The 26,216-nt window shown below is 47.5% G+C and overlaps 1 protein-coding gene across 3 annotated transcripts in view; it reads left to right on the top strand.

Annotated features, from left to right (window-relative positions):
• Positions 1 to 26,216, top strand: part of ankrd29 (ankyrin repeat domain 29) — a 132,354-nt gene that overhangs the window by 87,476 nt on the left and 18,662 nt on the right. For all 3 annotated transcript variants that reach the window (XM_038808548.1, XM_038808549.1, XM_038808547.1), the window contains 2 exons: positions 4,396 to 4,491; positions 18,310 to 18,408. In XM_038808548.1, coding sequence (XP_038664476.1) covers positions 4,396 to 4,491; positions 18,310 to 18,408 — 195 coding nt within the window. The remainder of the gene's footprint in view (positions 1 to 4,395; positions 4,492 to 18,309; positions 18,409 to 26,216) is intronic.

Genomic DNA, 26,216 nt, shown 5'->3' with positions numbered 1-26,216 from the left:
TATGTCATGCAGACTCATAAACAGGCCTAAGGTTCTCATTTCCAACCCTGAAAAAAAACTCATATTACCCTGGAAGGGCATGGTATCTCAAACGTTTGAGCAACAGGTGAAGTTAGCTGTTTTATGCTGCTGTTATGCAATATTCACCACTAACAGGATGCTGCTGTTTAGCAAGATAGACATTTTGCCCATTATGGAGATGAGTAATGTGGGGTGAAATTCTCCGACCCCCAGCAGGGTCGGCGTTGCGCGATTTGCGCCGGTCGCGTGGATTCTCCGGCTCGGCCCCGGGCTGAGAGAATCCCGCGCCATGTACACACATTGTGCATGTTTCAGCTAAACAAAATAAGTGGTAGCAACTTGTTAGTCATTCCTTAGGGCAATGCCTTGGCGAATCAGAGTCAAGCTGCCTGGTTTAAATACAAAACAATGCTTGGCAGTGAAATGTCAGTCACTATCAACTGGTGCATTTTCCATGGCAACACGTCTACCAATCAGAGTCCGCTTGTCAACCAATCAGCACCGTCTTCTCATAATATCATTGTTGTTCCCTTTACATTTGGTTGTCTTGCAAATTGTCCTAATGAGTGTAAAATGAAAAGTTTCTACCAAAAAAATATTTTTTCAGCCAAACCTAAGGAAAACATATATTACTTTGTGTAATTTTGCATTTCCAATTTCCCCATCTCAGTTAACGTCCTCACGTTTATGTATATCTTGTTGGTTAACCAGGTCTTGGGTTTGTGATGAATGTAGAAATGTCAGATGTTCTGTATTAGAGGTTTTTGGTGCAGTAAGGTTAAAAGCCTGGGGTAGTTGTGTATGACTTCTGCAGTAGTGTTTTTAGAAATCCTGGTTTGAAAGGTTTTGGGTGCCAGAGGTGCAATTAAGGCATCGTAAAAGCTTGAGCTAATGGGGTTTTGTTTGGATTAAGAGGGTTCCCTGTGGAATTCATTACATTCATTGGGTGTGATTCTACAGCCGCGTCCAGAGAATCCCGCCCGAGGTCAATGGACTTCTCCATTTTCCGCGTCTCAAACGTGGTGTGTCCAAGTAGAAGGGAGATCAACGCCTCCCCCTCCACCGAGCCTCCCTCCCCCAAGCCTACATGGTGTTGTCCCTCATGGTGGGGAACCCACCAGCCACTAGTCAATTGTCAGCGTGCCAGCAAGATGCCCATAAGTGGCTCATATTGGTGACTTAACAGCTTTAAATAGCCTCTGAGCAGACAGTTCTCTACTTACCACACCATTGATGAAGTTTCATGACATCAGGAAGCCTTGAGGATTATCATATCAGATCAGTCATGACCTCATTATCTGAAGAAGGATATTCTTGCTATGGAGGGAGTGCAGCAAAGGTTTACCAGACTGATTCCTCAGATGGTGGGACTGTCAGATGAGGAGAGACTAAATCGGTTAGAGTTATATTTATTGGAGTATATAAGAGTGAGAGGGGATCTCATAGAAACTTACAAAATTAGAACAGGATTAATAAGAACATAAGAAAAGGAGCAGGAGTAGGCTATCTGGTCCCTCGAGCCTGCTTCGCCATTCAATAAGATCATGGCTGATCTTTTTGTGGACTAATTTCTTCTGTCAGAGGGTAGTGATTCTATGAAATTCTTTACCGTAGAGAGCTGTGGAGGCTGGGATAGACAGATTTTTCATCAGTGAGGGAATTCAGAGTATGAGGATAAGCCGGGAAAGTCCACTTACCTGTCCACTCACCAAAACCCTTCATTCCTTCACTGTTCAAAAATCTATCTTTGCCTTAAAAACAGTCAACGAGGTACCCTCAACTGCTTCACTGGGCAGGGAATTCCACATTTTCACCACCTTTTGGGTGAAGTTCCTTCTCAACTCAGTCCTAAAATCTGCTCCCCCTTATTTTGAGGCTATGCCCCCTTGTTCTAGATTCACCCGCCAATGGAAACAACCTCCCTGCTTCTATTTTATCTATTCACTTCATAATTTTGTGTGTTTCTATAAGATCCCCCCCCCCCCCCCCCCCCCCCCCCCCCACATTCTTCTAAACTCCAATGAAAAAGCCCCAGTCTACTCAGTCTCTCCTCATAAGCCAATCCTCTCAACTCCGGAATTAACCTAGTGAATCTCCTCTGCACGCCCTCCAGTGCCAGTACATCCTTTCTCAAGTAAGGAGACCAAAACTGTACACAGTACTCCAGGTGTGGCCCCACCAGCACCCTATACACCTACAGCATAACCTACTTGTTTTTAAACTCCATCCCTCTAGCAATAAAGGACAAAATTCCATTTGTCGTCTTAATCACCTGCTGCACCCGCAAACCAACATTTTGTGATTCTTGCACAAGGAAACCCAGGTCCCTCTGCACAGGAGCATGCTGCAATTTCTTACCATTTAAATAATAGTCCATTTTGCAGTTATTTCTGCCAAATTGGATGACCTCACATTTACCACATTGTACTCCATCTGCCAGACCCTTGCCCACTCACTTAAACTATCTATATCCCTCTGCAGACTTTCAGTGTTCCTTGCACACTTTACTCTTCCATTCATCTTAGTGTCATCTACGAACTTTGACACATTACACTTGGTTCCCAACTCCAAATCATCTATGTAAATTGTAAACAATTGCAGTCCCAACACTGATCCCTGAGGCACACCACTAGCCATTGATCGCCAACCAGAAAAACACCCATTTATTCCCACTCTTTGCTTTCTATTAGTTAACCAATCCTCTATCCATGCTAATACATTACCCAACGCTGTGCACCTTTATCTTATGCAGCAGCCTTTTGTGCGGCTCCTTGTCGAATGCCTTCTGGAAATCTAGATTAGACAGGGTAGATTCAGAAAGAATGTTCCTGATGGTGGGGGAGCCCAGAACTAGGGGTCATAGTTTTAGGCAAAGGAGTAAACCTTTTAGGACTGAGGTGAGGAGAAATTTCTTCACCCCATGAGAGGTGAATCTGTGGAATTCACTATCACAGAAAATAGTTGAGGCCGAAACATTGTGTAATTTCAAGAAGGAATTGGATATAGTTCCAGGGGCTAAAGAGATCAAGAGATATGGGAGGAAGGCGGCATCAGGGTATTGGACTTAATGATCAGCCATGATCATAATGAATGGCGGAGCAGGCTCGAAGGGCCGAATGGCCTCCTCCTGCTTTTATTTTCAGTTTCTATGTGAATGGCGGAGCAGCCTAGTGTCATAATCAATATTTTCCCCGCTTCTGGACTGTGATAGAAAGATTCAACAAGGTTCGTTAGGTAAGCAAAACTAAGCTTTATTTACGAACTACAACTGCTAGCAGTATGGCTGAGACTTGGAGTCGGAAGGCAGTCAATTACAAACTGCTGGTTCCTTTCCAAGTCTGCCCATTACAAAAAATAGGTAGACATTTATACATTATAAAATCAAGATAACGTGAATACAGCTTGGTCAGGAATTTGATCAAAAGTAAAACATAAGTAATAATCATTAAACTGGCGTCACCTTGCTGACTTTTAGAGGACTTGGGGTCTCATATCATTATCTTGTCTTTTGGTGTATGTTTAAGAAACGGAGCAGATTTGTTTAAGTATCGAAAATAACTATTTCTAGCTTACCTTGTGTATTTAGACTGCACTGGGTTATGACAACTAAGTTTTTATCCGAGTTTAGAGTCAGCAAGTTTTCGGGTCAAGTTGACCTTGGCTGCTTGTATTTGTGCCTTAGGTTATGCAAAGTCAGTTTAAATTTCATTGTACCAAGAAACTTGACTAGTTTTCCCATCATGCCATTATTTGCTTCGCACAACACCACACTAGTAGCCTACTTCTGCTCCTACAGCTTATGCATGAAAAATATTTTTCACTTGGAGTTCATAAATATGATGATTTAAAAATAAACTTTTATCTCTTGCATATAGGGGCTGGTTTAGCACAGGGCTAAATCGCTGGCTTTGAAAGCAGACCAAGACAGACCAGCAGCATGGTTCAATTCCCGTACCAGCCTCATCGAACAGGGGCTTTTCACAGTAACTTCATTGAAGCCTACTTGTGACAATAAGCGATTTTCAATTTTCATTTCATATAAAAGGGAAAAGATCTTCCGGCTCTTCCCTCCGACGGGATCTCGTGGTCCTGCCGACAGCACATCCCCGCTGCGAGGTTCCCGGCGGCCTGGGGTGGAATCAATGGGAAATCCTATTGATAGTGGCAGGGCCAGAGGATCCTGCTGCCGGCCAACGGTGGGCTGCCTCACGCTGCTGAGAAACACGCTGTGGGGAGGCTAGAGAATCTCGCCCAAGATTTACAACTTGGATTGTTATGCAATGTATAAAATGAACATTTCTGGTTATGAAAACCTTTCTTAAATTAAAAAATGAGAAATCCCATGTTAATCCACAATTATTATTCCTTCCAAAGGATGGCTCAACACCTTTATTCAAAGCGGCATACAAAGGCTTTACGGAAGTTGTTCGAGAGTTGCTGACATGTTCTCCTTCACTGGGAATTCTTAAGGTAAAAAGTAAATTATTTCAATGTCAATGTTGATGTGAGTAATAATCCCAACTCATAAATATAAGATAAAAATAAGCACAGCCTCATATGGAGTACCGTGTCCAGTTTGAGGCAGAGGTGCAGAAAAGATTCACGGGAAATGTTCCAGGAATGAGGAACGTAAGTCACATGGATAGATTGGAGATGCCAGTACTGTTCTCCTTGGAGATGGTTGACAGCAGATTTGACAGAGTTATTCAAAATCATGAGATGTCTGTAGAAAGTAGACATGGAAAAATTGTTTCCATTGGTTGTAGGTTAGAGAACCAGAGGGCACAGATTCTGGAAATTGGCAAAAAAAGCAACAGTCACATAAGGACATTTTTTTTATGCAGCAACTGGTTATGACCTGATATGCACTGCCTCAAAGTGTGGTGGAGGCAGGTTCAATTGAGGCATTCAAGAGGGAATTGAATTATTATCTAAAAGGAAGAACATGCCGGGCTGTGGGATGTTAGACTGGAGGAATTGCTTCTTTGGAGTGTCATCACAGACATGGCTGTCCAAGTGACCTCAGTCTGTGTTGTAACCATTCTATGATCCTTTTCCGAATGCTTTACCATAGCTTCTATTAAGTGCGCTATATTGAAATCTATTCACTGACTTTTATTCATTCATTGTTGGAATCTGGGCTGGGATTCTCCCCTACCCAGCGGGGCGGGGGGTCCCGGCAGGATGGAGTGGCGTGAACCCTCCGGCATCAGGCCGTCCCAAAGGTGCGGATTTAGGGGCCCAGCCCTAACCTTGCGGGGCTAGGTTAGCGCCGGAGTGGTTGGCGCCCCGCCGGCCAGCAGGAAAGGCCTTTGGCGCCACGCCAGCCGGGGCTGAAGGGACTTCGCTGGCCGGCGGAAGTCCGCGCATGCGCCGGAGCATCAGCGGCTGTTGACATCATCCCCGCACATGCGCAAGGGAGGGGGGTCACCTCCGTGTCCGCCATTGTGAAGGCTATGGCCAACGCTGAAGGAAAAAGTGCCCCCACGGCACAGGCCCGCCTGCCGATCGGTGGGCCCCAATAGCGGGCCAGGCCACCATGGGGGCACCCCCCGGGGCCAGATCCCCCCCTCCCAGGACCCCGGAGCCCGCCCGCGCCGCCAGTCCCGCCGGTAAGGTAGGTGTTTTGATTCACGCCGGCGGGGGAGGAATTACAGCAGCGGGACTTCGTCCCATCGCGGGCCGTAGAATCGCCGGGGGGGGGGGGGGGGCGCCGACCGACGCGATTCCGCCTCCACCAAATCTCTCGTGCCGGAGACTTCGGAAGACGGCGGGGGCGGGATTCACACCGCCCCCCGACGATTCTCCAACCCGGCGGGGAGGGGGGTCGGATAATCCAGCCCCTGGTTTCCATTTATTGCTCCTCTCTAGTTGCTCAGAGAAGTTAATAGTGAATCTTCTTGGTGCAGTTTTGACACATCTGAGTGGTTTAATAGGCCACTTCACAAAGCCGTTAAAATTTAGCCATGAAGTGTGGTTTCAGAGTCATGTATCTGGGTCAGACCAGGTAAGATTTTAGCAGGGTACCTTCCCTAAAATATATTTGTTTAAAGATTTCATATGAATTCTCAAAATATCTTGATGGAATTTGAACACACATTCTCTGGATTACAGATCCAGATCCTGTACAACTATCACAACATAGAAAATAGAACCAGGAATAGGCCGTTTGCAGCATGATAGCACACATGGCTAGCACTGTGGCTTCACAGCGCCAGGGTTCCCAGGTTCGATTCCCGGCTTAGGTCACTGTTTGCGAGGAGTCTGCACGTTCTCCCCGTGTCTGTGTGGGTTTTCTCCGGGTGCTCTGGTTTCCTCCCACTGTCCAAAGACGTACAGGTTAGGTGGATTGGCCATGCTAAAGTGCCCTTAGTGTCCAAAAAGGTTAGGAGGGGTTATTGGGTTATGGGGACAGGGTGGAAGTGAGGGCTTAAGTGGGTCGATGCAGACTCGATGGGCCGAATGGCCTCCTTCTGCACTGTATGTTCTATGTTTGGCCATTTGAGTCTGCTTCACCATTTGCAAAAGAGCAAATGCAATGTGAGAAACATTTCCACGCACGTGGCTCGGGTCTGGTGTGCACTGCCTGAGGTTAATCATGAGTGCCCACCTTCTCAACCTTGTCCCTTGCCTGAGGAGTGGTGATCCACAGGTTAAGTCACCACCAGTCAGCTCTCTTTCAAAAAGGCGGAGAACGGACTTTGGTGGACGTTCACTTAATTTAATTTCAGATCATTATTTGAATATATACAATGTGCAAAGGTGTGGGGAAAAGTTTGGGGAATGGCGCTAAGTCAAGATATCCGTTTGGAGAGCCGGTACAGACACGATGGGCAAATGGCCTCCTTCTTCCCCGTTAGAATTCTGTGATTCAGTGTGTGCTGATCCTCTATCTGAATGCTGTTGCTATATTTATCTGGTTATAAATATGGCAGTCAATATGGTCGCCTTCCTTAATCCTAATTACGTTTGCTCTCGAGTCGCCAGGTATCTTTCGATACCGCCACAAGGTTCAAACCCGAATACTGATCAAAGAACCAATGCACCAGTTGGTTAGTTCAAAGTCAATACTATTTATTTACACACACAGTAATATCTACTCATGCATAAAATACCACAAACTAAACTATCTCTAACGCTAACGCCTAAACTTAACTTCGGCTGCCCACTCAGTCAGAGGAACAATGGCCGTTGTTCGGATCTGAGGCTGTTGGGTTTGAAGAGGTGATAAGAGAACAGCTAAGGTCGTTCCTCTGATGGCGAGCGTTGACCTTGGACTTACTTGCTTCTGGTGCAGCTGGTGGACGGGTCTCTCCGCTTCGAGAGCCGACTCCAAGACAGCGATTCTCTCTCGGGGGCTTCTTCTTATACCTGAAGGGGCTTCGCGCACTTTTGGGAGGGCCTTGAACTTGGCCCCAATTAATTGGGCCGTATCTTGATCACTGGTATTGATCTTGACCAATAAAGGGGTGGGTGCCCTGATGGCTGGGCGTGTCCTAGATGGCCGTTGGCCTGGCTTTGTTTGTGTATTTCTGGTGCCGGGATGTCTGCAATAGTATCAGTTACTTGAGTGTCATTCCTTTGTTCCCGTGGATGGGCCATCAATATGTTAATTGACCTACAGTTTCAGTCTCGTCTGGGAGTTGCCTTCTCAATACTCATACAGGCTCTGTGTTTGCTTGCTTTCCTAACATTGTCCATATTTCCCTACAGTCATTGCGATCATCCATTTTGTATTCTGGAAGTGGCCATCCCAGGTGGCTACAATGCCATACTCCCACACTCTCTCCATACCACTTAACTTTAGAGTCTAGAAATCTATTTCTTTCTTCAATATATCCGGTGACTTGGCCTCACAGTCTCCTCTGGTAGAGAATTCCATAGGTTCACCACCCTCTAAGTGAAGATGTTCCTCCTTATCTCAGTCCTAATTGGCCCTCCCTGTATCCTGAGATTATGACCCTTTGTCCTAGACCCTCCAGCCAAAGGAAACAGCATCCCTGCATCCAGTCTGTCCAGCCCTGTCAGAATTTTGTACATCTCAATGAGGTCCCCCCTCATTCTTCTAAATTCCAGGGAATACAGGCCCAGTCAATTCAATCTCTCCTCATACGATGATCCTGCCATCCCAGGAATCAATCTGGTGACCCTTTTCTGCACTCCCTCGATGGCAAATATATCGTTTCTCCGGTGTGGTCTCAACACTTTCATTCTCAGTGTAGCTGCTCCAGACATTTCCTCATGGCAAAACTACATGAAGTATCTGGATTGACGGAATCAAGGTGGTAGAGCCAGTATTGTGCAGACATTTGATTTCGCTTTCTCTTGCTTTATGAAATGTTAGGAAATCTAGGGTTGAATTTTCATGCAGAAAAAAGGAACCCAAAAATAGAGTTGGAGAGGGACTGATTCTGGGTTCCTGCCTCACACAGCATCAGCACACACAAGGAGTGGCCTTACCACCCAATAACAGGTGGGCTCCAATACTGCAGGACGACTAGGAAGTCCTTTAGCACTCACAGATCAGCAACCCCACTGGCCAAGGTGCGAGTTGCTAGCCTGAAGATGGAGGGCGCGATTTAATGGAAATGCAGGCCCAACCATATCCAATCCTGACCCCCAAACTCAATTGAAAATTCGGCCAGTGGTTGCCAAGGATTTGCTTTAGTATTTAATTCTCTGATGCTTGGTTATTTATACTACATTTCTTCTTTAGAAAATATTTTATTGAGGCATTTATAATTTTAACATTCTAAACAACAGAGCGGTCCAACACACGCAAAAACTCCACAATAACATATCCAACTGGAGTTCTCCCAGTGAGCCAGAGAAGACACAGCCAAGTGAGGCACAGCTAAGAGTGAGTTTGGGAATTTGAAGCTAGATGGGAATTGAATTAAATTGAATTAAATCAGGTAAGACTGTTCCTTTTTATATTTCAGGAATTTAAATTAATCTAGAATTGTGCAGTGAAGGTTCACAAGGGCTGCCCCGCATACTCACATGGCTGGCTGGCAGTTAAGTGTCAGTCACCTTTGATCTAAAAGCAGGTGGGGGGGGGGGGGGGGGGGGGGAGAAACGCAGGCCAATTTAAAAGAGCAAATTGTAACTCACTCCCAGTGAGTTCTCCCAGTCAGCCAGAGAAGACACAGCCAGAGTGAGACACAGCTAAGAGTGAGCTTGGGAATTTGAAGCTAGGTGGGAATTTGAAGCTGGGTTGGGAGGAGGTGCTTTTATCCTTGGTAAGTGACTGGTAAGTAGTTTTTCTTTTTCTTTTCATTGGTATATTTATTTTTTTCTTTGTTTTGTTTTGGAATTGTAGTTGTATAAGTTAACCGAAGGTTTAAGACATGGCAGGAGATCCCAGACCCGTGTCATGCTCCTCGTGTGCGATGTGGGAGCTCAGAGACACGTCCACTGTCCCTGGCTCCTTCACGTGCAAGACGTGTGTCCAGTTGCAGCTCCTGTTAGACCACTTGACGGCTATGGAGCTGCGGATGGACTCACTTTGGAGCATTTGCGATGCTGAGGACGTCGTGGATAGCACGTTTAGCGAGTTGGTCACACCACAGGTGAAAGTTACTGAGGGAGATAGAAAATGGGTGACCAAAAGACAGAGCAAGAGTAGGAAGGCAGTGCAGGTGTCCACTGCGGTCATCTCGCTGCAAAACAGATGCACACTGGGCTAAATCGCTGGCTTTGAAAGCAGACCAAGGCAGGCCAGCAGGATGGTTCAATTCCCACACCAGCCACCCCAAACAGGCGCCGGAATGTGGCGACTAGGGGCTTTTCACAGTAACTTTATTTGAAGCCTACTTATGACAATAAGCAATTTTCATTTCATTTCACCAGGAGAAGGCAGCAGCAGCCAGGCTCATGGCACCGTGGCTGGCTCTGCTGCACAGCAGGGCAGGAAGAAGAATGGCAGGGCTATAGTGATAGAGGAAATATAACTTAGGAGAGGTTACTGATCGAGATGTTAAGATTCAAAGCAGAGGTATAAAAGCCAACATAAGTGTACTTTACCTGAATGCTCGTAGTATTCGGAATAAGGTAAATGAGTTGATGGCGCAAATCATCGTGAATGACTATGATTTTGTGGCCATTACTGAAACATGGTTAAAGAATGGTCACGACTGGGAGTTAAATATCCGAGGGTATCAAACTATTCGGAAGGACAGAGTGGATTGTAAGGGAGGTGGTGTAGCTCTGTTATTTAAGGGTGACATTCAGGCAATAGTAAGGGATGACATCGGTGCTATGGAGGGTAAGGTTGAATGTATTTGGGTGGAAATCAGGAATAGTAAGGCGAAAAAGTCACTGATAGGAGTAGTCTATAGGCCACCAAATAGTAACATTATGGTGGGGCAGGCAATAAACAAAGAAATAACTGATGCATGTAGAAATGGTACAGCAGTTATGGGGGATTTTAATCTACATGTCGATTGGTTTAACCAGGTCAGTCAAGGCAACCTTGAGGAGGAGTTTACAGAATGTATACGCGATAGTTTCCATGAACAGTATGTAATGGAACCTACGAGGGAACAAGCGGTCCTAGATCTGGTCCTGTGTAATGAGACAGGATTGATTAATGATCTCATAGTTAGGGATCCTCTCGGGAAGAGCGATCACAATATGGTGGAATTTAAAATACAGATGGAGGGTCAGAAGGTAAAATCAAACACTAGTGTTTTGTTCTTAAACAAAGGAGATTACAATGGGATGAGAGAAGACCTAGTAAAGGTAGACTGTGAGCAAAGACTTTATGGTGAAACAGTTGAGGAACAGTGGAGAACCTTCCAAGCGATTTTTCACAGTGCTCAGCAATGGTTTATAACAACAAAAAGGAAGGATGGTAGAAAGAGGAAAAATTGACCGTGGATATCTAAAGAAATAAGGGAGAGTATCAAATTGAAGGAAAAAGTATACAAAGTGGCAAAGATTAATGGGAGACGAGAGAACTGGGAAATCTTTAGGGGGCAACAGAAAGCTACTAAAAAAGCTATAAAGAAGAGTAAAATAGTTTATGAGAGTAAACTTGCTCAGAATATAAAAAGATAGTAAAAATGTCTCCAAATATATAAAACAAAAAAGAGTGGCTAAGGTAAATATTGGTCTTTTAGAGGATGAGAAGGGAGATTTAATAATGGGAGATGAGGAAATGGCTGAGAAACTGAACAGGTTTTTTGGGTTGGTCTTCACAGTGGAAGACACAAATAACATGCCAGTGACTGATAGAAATGAGGCTATGGCAGGTGAGGACCTTGAGATGATTATTATCACTAAGGAGGTAGTGATGGGCAAGCTAATTGGGCTAAAGGTAGACAAGTCTCCTGGCCCTGATGGAATGCAACCCAGAGTTCTAAAAGAGATAGCTAGGGAAATTGCAAATGCACAAGTGATAATTTACCAAGTGATAATCCCGGTGGATTGGAAATTACCAAACGTGACACCACTGTTTAAAAAAGGAGGTCGGCAGAAAGCAGGTAATTATAGGCCAGTGAGCTTAACTTCAGTAGTAGGGAAGATGCTGGAATCTATCATCAAGGAAGAAATTGCGAGGCATCTGGATGGAAATTGTCCCATTGGGCAGGCGCAGCATGGGTTCATAAAGGGCAGGTCTTGCCGAACTAATTTAGTGGAATTTTTTGAGGACATTACCAGAGCGGTAGATAATGGGGAGCCAATGGATGTGGTATATCTGGATTTCCAGAAAGCTTTTGACAAGGTGCCACACAAAAGGCTGCTGCATAAGATAAAGATGCATGGCATTAAGGGTAAAGTAGTAGCATGGATAGAGGATTGGTTAATTAATAGAAAGCAAAGAGTGGGGATTAATGGGTGTTTCTCTGGTTGGCAATCAGTAGCTAGTGGTGTCCCTCAGGGATCAGTGTTGTGCCCACAATTGTTCACAATTTACATAGATGATTTGGAGTTGGGGACCAAGGGCAATGTGTCCAGGTTTGCAGGCAACACTAAGATGAGTGGTAAAGCAAAAAGTGCAGAGGATACCGGAAGTCTGCAGAGGGATTTGGATAGGTTAAGTGAATGGGCTAGGGTCTGGCAGATGGAATACAATGTTGACAAATGTGAGGTTATCTATTTTGGTAGGAATAACAGCAAAAGGGATTATTATTTAAATGATAAAATATTAAAATATGCTGCTGTGCAGAGAGACCTGGGTATGGTCATGCATGAGTCGCAAAAAGTTGGTTGACAGGTGGAACAGGTGATTAAGGCGGCAAATGGAATTTTGTCCTTCATGCTAGAGGGATGGAGTTTAAGACTAGGGATTGCAATTGTCTAAGGTGTTTGTGAGGCCACACTTGGAGTATTGTGTTCAGTTTTGGTCTCCTTACCTGAGAAAGGACGTACTGGCGCTGGAGGGTGTGCAGAGGAGATTCACGAGGTTAATCCCAGAGCTGAAGGGGTTGGATTACGAGGAGAGGTTGAGTAGGCTGGGACTGTATTCGTTGGAATTTAGAAGGATGAGGGGGCATCCTACAGAAACATATAAAATTATGAAGGGAATAGATAGGATAGATGCGGGTAGGTTGTTTCCACTGGCGGGTGAAAGTAGAACTAGGGAGCATAGCCTCAAAATAAGGGGAAGTAGATTTAGGACTGAGTTTAGGAGGAACGTCTTCACCCAAAGGGTTGTGAATCTATGGAATTCCTTGCCCAGTGAAGCAGTTGAGGCGCCTTCATTAAATGTTTTTAAGATAAAGACAGATAGTGTTTTTGAAGAATAAAGGGATAAGGGTTATGGTGTTCGGGCCGGAAAGTGGAGCTGAGTCCACAAAAGATCAGCCATGATCTCATTGAATTGCGGAGCAGGCTCGAGGGGCCAGATGGCCGACTCCTGCTCCTAGTTCTTATGTTCTTATAACTTCCCTCCGCCCTAACTTCTATCTACCCATATATTAGATTCCCTGTCCTTATTCTTCACTTTCATGCCTCCCCTTCCCCCCGTCTATTTATGCAACATTTAACAACAACACCAAAATCAGTCATATAACATAAAACAGAGGATTATTGAGTTGATCCCAGCTCCATTTCTAGTTGCTTTTGACCCTGAGGGCCAATTGTAACTATCACGAGAGAAAAAGTACTCGGTACATGGGAGTAAAGTTCCCCGGACCTGATGAGTTGCACCCTATGATATGAAAGAATGAAAAGGGAGGCTCCTCAATGCGGGGAGGGCAGGAGGCATGTCCTGTTCCCCCAAGATTCCCAAAGGGTGAGGCAGAGGGCAGCCAGTGCCACCTGGGACAAGATTGCGGTGGGTGTGAGCTCAGGGAGTGTTACCAGGAGGACTGGCCTCCAGTTTCACAAGAAGGTCAACGATCTACATGGGCAGCACAGGTGAGCTGACACCAAGAAGCCTGCCGAGACCTTTCCGCCCCACGCGTTCATCCACACCCCAAACCATTCAGCCCCTAACCCTCATTTCAACCCCCATCCCTTCCTTCACAGTCCCCCCTCCCACCACTGTGAACCACGCGTGTGGCTAATGATGCCCTTTTTTTGTCTCCATAGGAGATGGCACGGCATCACAGTGGTTAGCACAGTTGCTTCACAGCTGTTAGGTGGGTTACTGGGTTACGAGGATAGGGTGGAGGTGTGAGCTTAAGTAGGGTGCTCTTTCCAAGGGCTGGTGTGGACTCGATGGGCTGAATGGCCTCCTTCTGCACTGTAAATTCTACGATTCTATGATGAAGCTATCTGACAATCGCCAGGAGAAGGCCCAGACTGGCGATGGGGTGCAAGACATATAAATCCTCACCACCTTCGAGGAACAGGCCTTGGAGGTGATGGGGTGGCTGAGGACAAGGCGGTCACGAATCCGGAGGCTGGCGATGCCGCAGAAGTGAGGATCCACTGGGCCCCACCCAGAGGACTTGTCACATGTTGTTATTATTGCCATATTGACTGACTGACTCATCCCTCCCACTGACCACATGACCATTCTCCCGCAGGTCCTCTCGCCAACGGCGCCGATCCATCCCAGGTCGCCGAGCTCCAAGGAATGCCATGATCGATGTGTCACAGCTGTCATCCCCACCCTCCACGAGCGCAGATACACACACTGCGGTGGGAAACATTCTTGGACAGGCTTCTGGGACACAATCTGGTGAGCACCACACTGCTGCTGATGTACATGAGGTGGAGGCAGGAACCTCCAGGCAAGACAGCAGTTGGATCCCAGGCCCCAGTTGGGTCCTAGCCAGATGCTGAGCCTCTGGAACAGAGGTACCCGGACCTCATGGAGACGTCAGGGAGCAGCCCTCAATGTTGTGCCGAGCCATGATCACCCTACTCAAACCCACGTATCCACCCTATACCCGTAACCCAACAACCCCCCCCTTAACCTTACATTTATTAGGACACTACGGGCAATTTATCATGGCCAATCCACCTAACCCGCACATCTTTGGACTGTGGGAGGAAACCGGAACACCCGGAGGAAACCCACGCACACAGGGGGAGGACGTGCAGACTCCGCACAGACAGTGACCCAGCCGGGAATCGAACCTGGGACCCTGGAGCTGTGAAGCATTGATGCTAACCACCATGCTACCCTGCTGCCCAGGATGGGTCCTGGAGATGTTAGTGACATTTCAGTAGATCCAGAGCTGATTGGGGATGTCCCAGAGGCTAGGGGTGCAGGAGATGTCATCAGCAATGCATGGCACTGAAGCCAACACTGCTAAGGTGGCGACCACAGGGGAGAGCCTGGTGCACAATGTCAGCACCATTAGTGGAGGTATCCAAAGCGTGGCATTGTCGGTGACAGCCACGGCTAAGGATCTCGACAGAATGTCCGCCTCGCTGAGGGATGTGACCCAGTACCATGCTGACATTGATGAGGTGCTGCGGGACATGTCCCGCTCGCAGGTGGGCATTGCCGAGGCGCTGCAGAGAATGGCCCAGTCACTGAGGAGCATCGCCAAGGGTGTCAGCACAATGATGTAAACATCAGGGAACCGCCAGGGCTGGCAGAGCCAGATGATGCAGGCGCAGCTGGGGCTTGAACCTGTTGCCCCTCCGTCCCGAGGTGGTCCCTATGGGCACTGTGCAGGAGGAGAGGGCGCTGGGTGCCAACATGGACCCATCCCATGGAGTGGGGATGGTGACCTCCAGCTCGCCTGAGTTCCATCCCTCTGATGAAGCCGTGTCTCGAAGTCAGCATACGGGACAGGGCAGCACGGCTGTGCATGTGCCATTGACAACTGCTCCAAGGCCCTCTGGCCCTAGACGCCCAGAAGACACCAACCAGGGTCATCGAAGGCCATGGGGCGTGGTAAGTAATTGGCTGCCTCCACCTCAGATGTGCTTCCTGGGGACACATCTAGATCTAGCGGTAGAACAAGGATGGTTAAATACGTTGAGGATGACTGAGGGCACCGGGGGAGGGGAGGAGAGGGCAGAGGGGAGGATAGGTAGGGGGTGGTGGGGAGAATGGAGAGGCACCATCGGGAGAGTGGGGAATTGTTGGACACCTGTGACACATTAAAAACCCTTGAGCACAGGCAGTATGATGCCTCTGTCAGTTTCTTCCGCAATGCGGCCCAACCTCCGAGCCCTTGGCCCATCTTTCCCACTCCAGGCATCTCCCCTCCCAGTAGAACGCAACCACCCTCCGGCCGTGGACATGTCCGCGGAACTGTGTCCCTTCCGTTGGGTGTTAGAATGTTGGCTGCTGCGTGTGTGGTTGCCTCCCGCAGTGTTCTGGCACGGTGACCATGCATCAAGGTGTGGTTGGGATACTCGACAATGAATCCCACATGCTACATGGCCCGCCCACCCACTGAAATCCACTTAGATTGTGTGCAGTGCTCACTTAACCATGACTGCAAATTCCCCATTAGCAATAGCCTTCAGTCGCACGGCCAGAGGCCACGGTAGTCGGTGTGGGTTATGGGTGGTAGGTGAGGCACACGGGCAAGGACAAGGGTTGCCTCTGGAGCGAGTACACACAGTCCAGGCATGATGGTGCTGAGCATGGTTGCACCCCCAATGTCTCTGGTCCCTTTGCATGGCGGATCATACGTGCGGACACCCCTCTCCCCCTCCACACCCCCACCCCCAGCAGAGGGTCCTCCAACCCCGCCGAGCACTGGGATGGCAAGCCCAAGGCTCTTTGCCTGTGAACAAAGATTGCTATTTACTTCCTCGGCTCCCCGCAGAAGCCCTTCCGCCTGGTTCACATTTTTCAAAAGGAGTACTAATCGGCGCCAGCTTGCTGCGCAGGCTGATGAATCACAAAGGCCGTTGGATATGGGGTCGCTCCCATTAATTGTATGGAAATAAGGCTTAAGTGGTGATAATTGGTTTCTCCCACACCAGTTTTGCCTATGGGAGTGGGCCGATTGCATTGCAAGCTGTTTGGCGCCTGGCGCGGTTCTCATTTTTGGCCTCTCCCACTGATCTCCGGCCTTGAATTGCTCGAGCGAGAGCGCAATGAGGCCTGAGAATTGCGCCCATAGGATTTGCAGGTGGCTTGCCAGAGTAAATGCTGAAGGTTGTTTCTCCTTGTGGGAGAGTCCAAGACCAGAGGACCATATTCTCAGAGTGAGGGATCTGTAAAGGGTCACCCATTTAAGAAAGAGATTAGGAGGAATGTATTCTCTCAGAGGGGAATGAATCTGTGGAATTCATTACCGCAGAGAGCTGTAGAGGCTGGGTCGTTAATTGTGTTCAAGGCTGAAATAGACAGATTTTAGTCAGTAAGGGAATCAAGGGTTATGGGGATATGATGGGAAAGTGGAGTTGAGGATCATCACTTCAGTCATGATCCAATTGAATGGCGATGCAGACTCAAAGTGCCGAATGGCCAATTTCAGCTCCTACGTCTTATGCTCTGCATGTACCTAACCTAACCATCTCATTTGTACTGGCAGTAGAATGATGTTCCATGCTGGCAATATGGGTTTGTATACATTCTCCTTAGAATTAGAATCACATAACCTCATTCAAAGTATTCCATGTTTAAAAATAAGCAGATGCATTCAACGGTGTGCTCTACATTCATTTTTTTTAACTTTTATCCTATTTAAAATTTATTTCTAATAAATGTCCTCATTTGAACACCTTCCCACATGTCATACCGTACCCTATTTCCCCTATCAAGAAGACAGCCAGGTAATCAGCTACTGCTGTAGCCACTGTAGCCACCTAAAATGGACACTGAACCAAACAAAATGGAGAATCGCTAAGACTGTAGGGAAAAACAGTTTAGCCAAGGCAAACAGCCTGCAAACACTCATTAGCATTTTGCAAGCAGCAAAACCAGTTTCTGGCCAGGTGGAAGATCTCCAACCAAAGGTGATAATGGCAGAACGTTCTACATACTAATGAGGCAGTCCAGATCTAGGCACACACAATGGCAACATTTGGGTTTGAATAAGATACTTTAAGTGGATGTCCAGACAGAGCGGCACCAGAAGTATCCACTATAGAAACCGCCCCCACCATCGAGAAAGACCCTCACATTGGAGGAATTCAAAAGATATCGATTGGAAGCGATCCAATCGATACCTAAAGGTAAAGCCCGCCCAGGAAGAGGGAAGGACATTGGGGACCCCTATAAATATAGACCCCCACACATGGTCCTGTCTGTTGTTTCGTGCTCCGGCTTTGACCAAGACCTCCAACTCGTCTCCTGACTCCAGCCGTTGAGCACCAGCCGCCGAACCGTAAGTGCCAATACGACGCTCGCTACGCGAACCAAGCCCGCTAGACCCCCAGTGACCAGCACGCTTTCTGAAGGTTGCAGCCCAAGACCGGGACGAAGGCCTCGCTCCCTGACCTTGCCTGTTCCTGTGTAGTTAAGTATTCTGTTTGCTTAGTTTAGTCATAGCTTAGCCCCTTAGTGTGTGCATGCGTATTTATTATAATTGTATAATAAATATTGATCGTTTGGAACTTACTAATCGGTGTATCGTTTTATTACTTTGAACCTGACCTTGAGATATATGTGAGTTGTCTATATGGCAACTGGCGACTCCTGAGCTGAAAATACATAGACAGAGCCTAGTGGTGTTAAGCACACGGCCTTTAACACAGGCAAGTTAATACACCCCAATAAATGCGTTTTGCGCCCATAGCAAAACGTGCAACACTGCTTTGTAGCATTTGTGGTAATTGTAACCCTACCTGAAACAGGTGGTCAGTTAACATGTACAGATCTGTGGTGCATTAAATTGTAATGTGGTTTAATTGGTGCATTGTGGGTTAATGTGAATGCAGGACAGGTTATTGACCACTTTCTGTTTACATATCCAGAATGGGACAACAGCTCTCCATGCTGCAGTTTTAGGAGGCAGTATTGGAACAGTTCGCCTTCTCATTGATTCTGGAGCGGACCCAAGTCTAAGGAATACGGTAACCTTTGCTTTCTATTTCCTGATGTTTGTAAAGCCCAAGCCGAGAAATTCAACTTCACAGAACTTGTTTTTCGGATGCTAAATAGCTTACCAAGGCCGCAAAATGGGGTGGAGCAAGAAGTGCATTCATATTTCAGGCAGGACGTGAGCTATCGATGATATTGGTGAAATATAGCTGTATGGTCAATGTATTCACCTAAGTATGAACTGTCTGTATAGTGCTGTGACCTATGACCTTGTACTGGAACCCTGGTGGGCTCCACCTCTGGCTCCGCCGTCCCCGGGGTGATATATAGACCGACCACCTGTGGGTGGCACCCATTTGCAGACACTGCATCTGCAGACACTGGCAGGCGAGTTCCTAGATAATAAAGGCTTATATTCACTCGTTCTCACAGTCTCGCAGTGAATTGACGGTATAACAAGCTGGAATATGCAGGCAATATTCAGCAGGTCAGGCAGCATCTATGGAGACAGAAAAGCAGATAACAGGTGCGATTTAATAGCAAGGTCTCCTTCTGCACTGCAGGCATTCTATGATTCTATGAAAAGTTTCTAATTGCGGTAGTGAGCGGAAACTGCCGCAAGCTTCCCAACCCTAGAGCCAGCGAGGCCGTCACCGGTACCAAACGTATATGGTCCACTTAACAAGGCCCCAAGGGCTTCATGCCGCTGATAATAATAATAACAATAATTATTGCTTACATTAACACTGCAATGAAGTTACTGTGAAAAGCCCCTAGTTGCCACATTCCGGGGCCTGTTCGGGTTCACTGAGGGAGAATTCAGAATGTCAAAATTACCGAACAAGCACGTCTTTCAGGACTTGTGGGAGGAAACCGGAGCACCTGGAGGAAACCCACACAGACACGGGGAGAACATGCAGACTCCGCACAGACAGTGACCCAAGCCGGGAATCGAACCTGGGACCCTGGAGCTGTGAAGCAACAGTGCTAACCACTGTGCTACCGTGCCACTCATGAATTGCCAGGACCGCGTCTACCAGCTCCCCACCAACAAGGGGGTGCAGCACTTAAACCGATCCCGCTGAGCAAACCCCACACAGCTCGCAGCCATGCCACCGAAGAAACCAGCCCCACGATTCGGGGATGCTGACCTGGCCAGATTGTTGGACGCAGTTGAGACCAGACAGGATGCCCTGGTCTCCTGAGGGGCTTGAAGCGTCAGCCACAGGACAGCCAGTGCTGCCTGGGAGGAACTGGTAGCAGCCTTTAGCTTGGAGAGCGTCACCAGAAGGACCGGCACCCAGTGCCATGAAGATCAACAACCTCCACCGGGCTACACAGGAGGGCTGGAGCCTGCTCCCTAGCACAGCCTCCCTTCTCTAATCCCCCCTCCCACCCCACGAGCATGTGCTTGCCACCGCCTACCACCCCCCACAGAACCATACCATGCCCCGGCTCACCCATGTCCAGCAGTGCGGCCCATGCCGCCCCAATCCCCCTCCACCCCCATCCCCAATACTCCCCATCAATCCCCATCCCACTGTCTCCGCGTTCCAACTCCCCCCTCCCTCCCATAATGAGCGAAGCATGTGGCTCACGATGCCCCCTTTATGTCCCCATAGGAGAAGCTGGCCCACAACAGACGGGAGAGGGCACAGACGGCAGTGGGGTGCTGGACATCAGTGCCCTCACCCGCTACAGCGGCGCATGTGCCGCAGGGACACACCTAGATGGAGCAATAAAGCGCAGAAGGCTAAGCAGGTTGAAGGCACTGGGAGGGCGGGGGGAAGGGCGTTAGGGGTAAGGGGGAGGCTACATTAGGGGAGGGAGGGGGTGGAGGAAGGGCTTAGGAGGGATGGCAAAGGTGGGGTAGCACCATTGGGCACTAGGGGCAATTGGGACACATATGAACGGCATTAAAAAATTTTGCACCAGAGAAATATGACGCCTCTGGCACTTTCTTCTGCAATGGGTCCGACCACCAATCCCCTACCCCAGCCCCCCGGCATGGAGGTGCTGCGGGCACTGAGACAGGGGCAAAATCCCCACCGATGACACCAACCCTGAGCGAGGCTGCCCCCTGGTTCAATCTCCCGATTCCTACTGACCGTCAGGAAACCTGGGGGAGGCCTCTCCTGGCATCTACCAGCCAGTCACGTCCCTGTTTGGTGGGACACGGCTGGTAGACTGAACCCTCCATCATTGGTGAAAGTGGTTGTGCAGGTTCTGGAGCAGATGTCAGAAACATTTAAAGGAGGGATTTTTTTTATTCATTCAAGGGATGCGGGCTTCGCTGGCTCGACCCATATTCATTGCTCAACCTTAATTGCCCTCAGGGTCCTGTGCTAGAGATTGCCCAAGTGCTTCACTTGCTATGTGCTATCTAGCAGGAAGTCCTCTTTGCCAACACTATTTAATGGGATCACACTGATCTTATAAGAGTCATTGTTGGTTTCTCATTTCAAACTGCTGGTTACATTTTCGGGATTTGTTTGTTTGAATCATTCTGGAATTTTCATTTTGTCTAAACAGAGAAGGATTTTGCTCCACCCCTCTCGTCAACAATATATAATTCATCATGTTTTTACCTCTCCTCTGCTCCTGAAGAAGTCATACGCATTCAAAACATTAACCCTGTTTTGCTCTCCACAGATGCTGCCAGACCTGCTCAGTTTTTCCAGCATTTTCTGTTTTTATTTTTGAAAGAATTTGGTGTTGGCTGCCTCAGAAACAGCTTGGCTTCAGTCATGGGTGGCCTCTCCTCTCCGGACTGCCTTCGGGATTGGGAGAAGTAGCAAGATGCTAGAGAGCTGCAGCCATTGTCACAAGGAGAAGAACAGCACTGTGTGGTTGGTCATACTCACAGTGGGTATTCAGAAATTACTTCTACATTCATTTCACTCAGGAGCAATGTTTTCGACACAATTGCTCTACCAAGCTGTTACGGGCCATTCCAGGCACAACTCCAGTCTCAAGCTACAGAATCCTGTATCTTTCAAGATCAGCATGGTTCTCAACTGTACACTGCAGGCATCTTTCACGCTGCACAAATGTCATCTCAAACTTCCAGTCAGGGCGGTTGCTAAGGCTGTCAGTGCCACGAGGAACACTTACATCACAAGTGACACAAGATGAGAGTGCACGAGAGTTCACTGACAAATGTCAGCTTTACCTGGGTGCAAGGAGCTACGAGCTGCTGATTGGGTGGAACTTTCTATGCTGGGACTAAGTCCCGTGGTGCAAAATTTTTTAATGCCGTTCATATGTGTCCCAATTGCCCCTAGTGCCCAATGGTGCTACCCCACCTTTGCCACCCCTCCTAAGCCCTTCCAGGGATTGTTTCTGAGATACCCTCAATCAAGATACAGGAGAGAAGATCGATGATTCAAAGGCTTTAATCATCAGATAACTGTACAGCAGCCGAGAGGTGTGCTCATCACATGATGCCTGAGTGAGCCACATCTTATATACCGTTTCCTGGGGCGGAGCCAGAGGCGGAGTCCCCCAGGGTTCCAAGCACGGTCTTAAAGGGCCAATGCATTAAAGGTAAGGTACTGTTATAGCAGCTACTGATAACATTCATCACAGTTTCCCACCTCAGAGGGGAATTTGTGCCATATTGTGCCTCACTGGCCTAATTAAATATTCATTAAGAGGGTTTTGCAACAGTTTGCACAGCGAGACGGACTGGATGGCTCGTACCTTGCCACCATATCCGAATGCCATTTTTAAAAAGCGTCCAGACATAACTGGAAGAAAGAAGATGGACTTCCTAAAAAGAGAAGATGGACCTCTAGGAATGCTCTGAGGCTGAAAGATGGACCTCCTCGAAGACACTGAAGCTGGAATATACATCTGATAGATGCATCGCTGCGTGTTCCCAGGTCCACGGTTGCTGGATGCCTCCCTCACTGTTATGTTTTTGAATGCCTTACTTTGTAGCAGCACGGTAGCATAGTAGTTCGCACTGTTGCTTCACAGTGCCAGGGTCCCAGGTTCGATTCCCGGCTTGGGTCACTGTATGGAGTCTACACGTTCTCCCCATATCTGCGTGGGTTTCCTCCGGGTGCTCCGGTTTCCTCCCACAATTCCGAAAGATGTGCTGTTAATTTGGACATTCTGAATTCTCCCTCCGTGTACCCAAGCGGCGCCGGAGTGTGGCAAAAAGGGACTTTTCACAGTAACTTCATTGCAGTATTAATGTAAGCTTACTTGTGACGATAAAAATTATTATTATTGACAGTAAAGGACAAGAGAATAGGTTGTTACTTAACCAACCAGTCAGAGTTTATTGAGATAGGTGTTGCTTCATGACAGTTGAAGATGGGAGAGACTCTCGAATACCTCTGGTGACATCACAGCACGTCATGTGACCCATGACACAGAGATGCATTACATCAAAATACATAACAGTTCCAAACTCAGGCATCCTCAGGCCCCTTCAGGTAAGAGCTGACATGTATGCATTAGGGGATGGTTTAGCACACTGGGCTAAATAGCTGGCTTTGAAAGTAGACCAAGGCAGGCCAGCAGCACGGTTCAATTCCCGTACCAGCCTCTCCGAACAGGCGCCGGAATGTGGCGACTAGGGGCTTTTCACAGTAACTTCATTTGAAGCCTACTTGTGACAATAAGCGATTTTCATTTCATTTGTACACCATGTTGCTCCAGGCACATTGTGCTTGTGCTGGTCTGGCATGATTTCCTGCTGGTGGCACGGATAATCGGGCATGGGCGGTGTGATTCAAGGCGGGTCTTGATCTACAACCAATTTACAGGATGCAAATTAGTTTCATGCCAGTTTCTGGTGGGGATTGCGACATGCCATTGGTGAGAGGGAGTGGAAGACCCTGCTGTCATTTCATGCTGGCATGAAACTGATTTTTTGCAGCTCCAACCACATTGTCCCCTGCCTGCCATTAAACCCACCACTGGTGGCACAGGAAAATTCCACCCATTGTCTTGTGTACTCCCCATCACCAGATTGGCAAAAACGATTCAATTTCCTTAGTGTACAGCTGATTAGCCAACACAGGTAATACACATGCACTTGATTGAAACATATAAGATCCTGAGAGGTCTTGTTGGGCAGATGTGGAAAGGATGTTTTCTCTTGTGGTAGAATCTAGAACTCGGGTTCACCATTCAAAAGTAAGGGGTCGCACATTTAGGACAGAGATGAGGAAAACCTTTTCTCTCAGGGGGATGTCAGTCTTTGGAACTTTCTTCCTCAAAAGGCGGTGGAGGCAGAGTCTTTGAATATTTATAAGGCAGTGGAGGCAGAGTCTTTGAATATTTATAAGGCAGAAGTAGGTAAAATGCTGATGAGCAAGGGGGTTAAAGCAGGAGTGTGGGGTTGAGGGTTAAAATCACCTGTGATTTTATTGAATGGCTCAAAGGGCTCAGTGGCCTCCTCCTCTTCCTCATTCATATGGCCGTATCATGCAAATCGGTACCAGCTATAGAAACATAAAAACATAGAAATTATTACAGCATAGAAGGAAGCCTTTAGCATATTGTGCTTGTGCTGTGCTGGCCAAAACAGCTATGCCACCTTCTAGCTCATAGTTCATATCCTTATGGGTTATGGCACCGCACATCCATACACAAATGTATCTGCCTCTGCCACTCTTTAAGGAAATGAGCTCCAGACTTCACCATTCTCTGAGTGGAAAAGTGCTTGCACATTCCAGATTTTTTTCATTCTGTGCAAATCCTCTGTGCTGCCTTTATTCCAAACAGGTTGCCAAGTTATGACTGTCTGTTGAACATGGGCTCATAATTCCTGTCATGGCGCAAATCAGACCTACAACATGAGCTGTTAGAAACTTCATTCAGCTCTTGCTTAAGTCAATATTCCAGTTCCTGGTCCAATCTGGAGAAACTTTGCAGTACACTCTTGAATGTTTATCAACATCAGCAAGAAGAGGGGTTGGATGGAAAAATATCGACCAATATTGTCTTAAACATAACAGTCTAATTGACTCCACAGGCTTTCCGTAGTCATGTGGCCATGCCATGAGTCTACCATGGCATGTGGCCATGCCATGAGTCTACTGACATCTTGCGATAAGTTTAACAACAGCCTTTCACAGAAACACACTAATGAACACTGCTGGCCTTATACTGGCAATGTGGTGTCAGAAAATAGATTCTTGAACCCTGCAAAAGGAGCCGAACCGAGGAACGCAAGTTCAAAATCTGTAACAAAAGAAAAGCTGCTGAAAGCAACAAAGAAAAACAGACAAAGACAAAAAATGCTCAGAAAAGCATACACAGGGCAGCACAGTGGTGCAGTGGTTAGCATTACAGCTTCACGGCGCCGAGGTCCCAGGTTCGATCCTAGCTCTGGGTCACTGTCTGTGTGGAGTTTGCACATTCTCCCTGTGTTTGCGTGGATTTCGACACCACAACCCAAAGATGTGCAGGGTAGGTAGATTGGCCATGCTAAATTTCCCCTTAATTGGAAAAATGAATTGGGTACTCTAAATTTATTTAAAAAAAAGAAAAGCATATACAGACTGAAAGTGAAGTTTATTGAACCGCTGCAGTACTTGAGGTGTAGGTACACCCACTGTACTGTTAGGGAGGGGGTTCCAGGTGCTGCCTAAGGAACCTTGGCGTGTTCCAGCAGTGCATCTTGTAGATGGTACACACGACTGCCACTGTTCATCAGTGGTGGAGACATTGAGTGTTTTGGAAGCGGGCTGCATTGTTCTGGATGGTGTTGAGCTTTTTGAGTGTTGTTGGGAGCTGCACTCATCCAGGCAAGTGGAGAGTATTCCATCACACTCCTGACTTGCGCCTTGTAGATGGTGGACAGACTTTGGGAAGTCAAGACGTGAGTTATTCACCGTAAGATTCCTGGCCTTTGACCTGATGTAGCTACTGTATTACTTGAACATAGAACATAGGACATTACAGGGCTGGTTTAGCTCACTGGGCTAAATCGCTGGCTTTTAAAGCAGACCAAGGCAGGCCAGCAGCACGGTTCGATTCCCGTACCGGCCTCCCCGGACAGGTGCCGGAATGAGGCGACTAGGGGCTTTTCACAGTAACTTCATTTGAAGCCTACTTGTGACAATAAGCATTTTTCATTTTCATACAGCGCAGTACAGGCCCTTCGGCCCTCGATGTTGCGCCGACCTGTGAAAACACTCTAAAGCCCATCTACACTATTCCCTTATCATCCATATGTCTATCCAATGACCATTTGAATGCCCTTAGTGTTGGCGAGTCCACTACTGTTGCAGGCAGAGCACCCTTACTACTCTCTGAGTAAAGAACCTACCTCTGACATCTGTCTTATATCTATCTCCCCTCAATTTAAAGCTATGTCCCCTCGTGCTAGCCATCACCATCTGAGGAAAAAGGCTCTTACTGTCCACCCTATCTAATCCTCTGATCATCCTGTATGCCTCAATTAAGTTACCTCTTAACCTTCTTCTCTCTAACGAAAACAGCCTCAAGCCTCAAGTCCCTCAGCCTTCCCTCATAAGATCTTCCCTCCATACCAGGCAACATTCTGGTAAATCTCCTCTGCACCCTTTCCAATGCTTCCACAACCTTCCTATAATGCGGTGACCAGAATTGCACGCAATACTCCAAATGCGGCCGCACCAGAGTTTTGTACAGCACAACATGACCTCATGCTGCGAAACTCAATCTCTCGACCAATAAAAGCTAACACACCGTGCGCCTTCTTAACAACCCTCTCAACCTGGGTGGCAACTTTCAGGGATCTATGGACATGGACACCGAGATCTCTCTGCTCATCCACACTACCAAGAATCTTACCATTAGCCCAGTACTCTGTCTTCCTGTTATTCCTTCCAAAATG

This window comes from Scyliorhinus canicula, chromosome 10 (genome assembly GCF_902713615.1).
Source record: "Scyliorhinus canicula chromosome 10, sScyCan1.1, whole genome shotgun sequence".
In the NCBI taxonomy this organism is placed as follows: domain Eukaryota; kingdom Metazoa; phylum Chordata; class Chondrichthyes; order Carcharhiniformes; family Scyliorhinidae; genus Scyliorhinus; species Scyliorhinus canicula.
The sequence above is the reverse complement of the archived record's forward strand: the minus strand, read 5'-3'. Positions and strand labels throughout refer to the sequence as shown.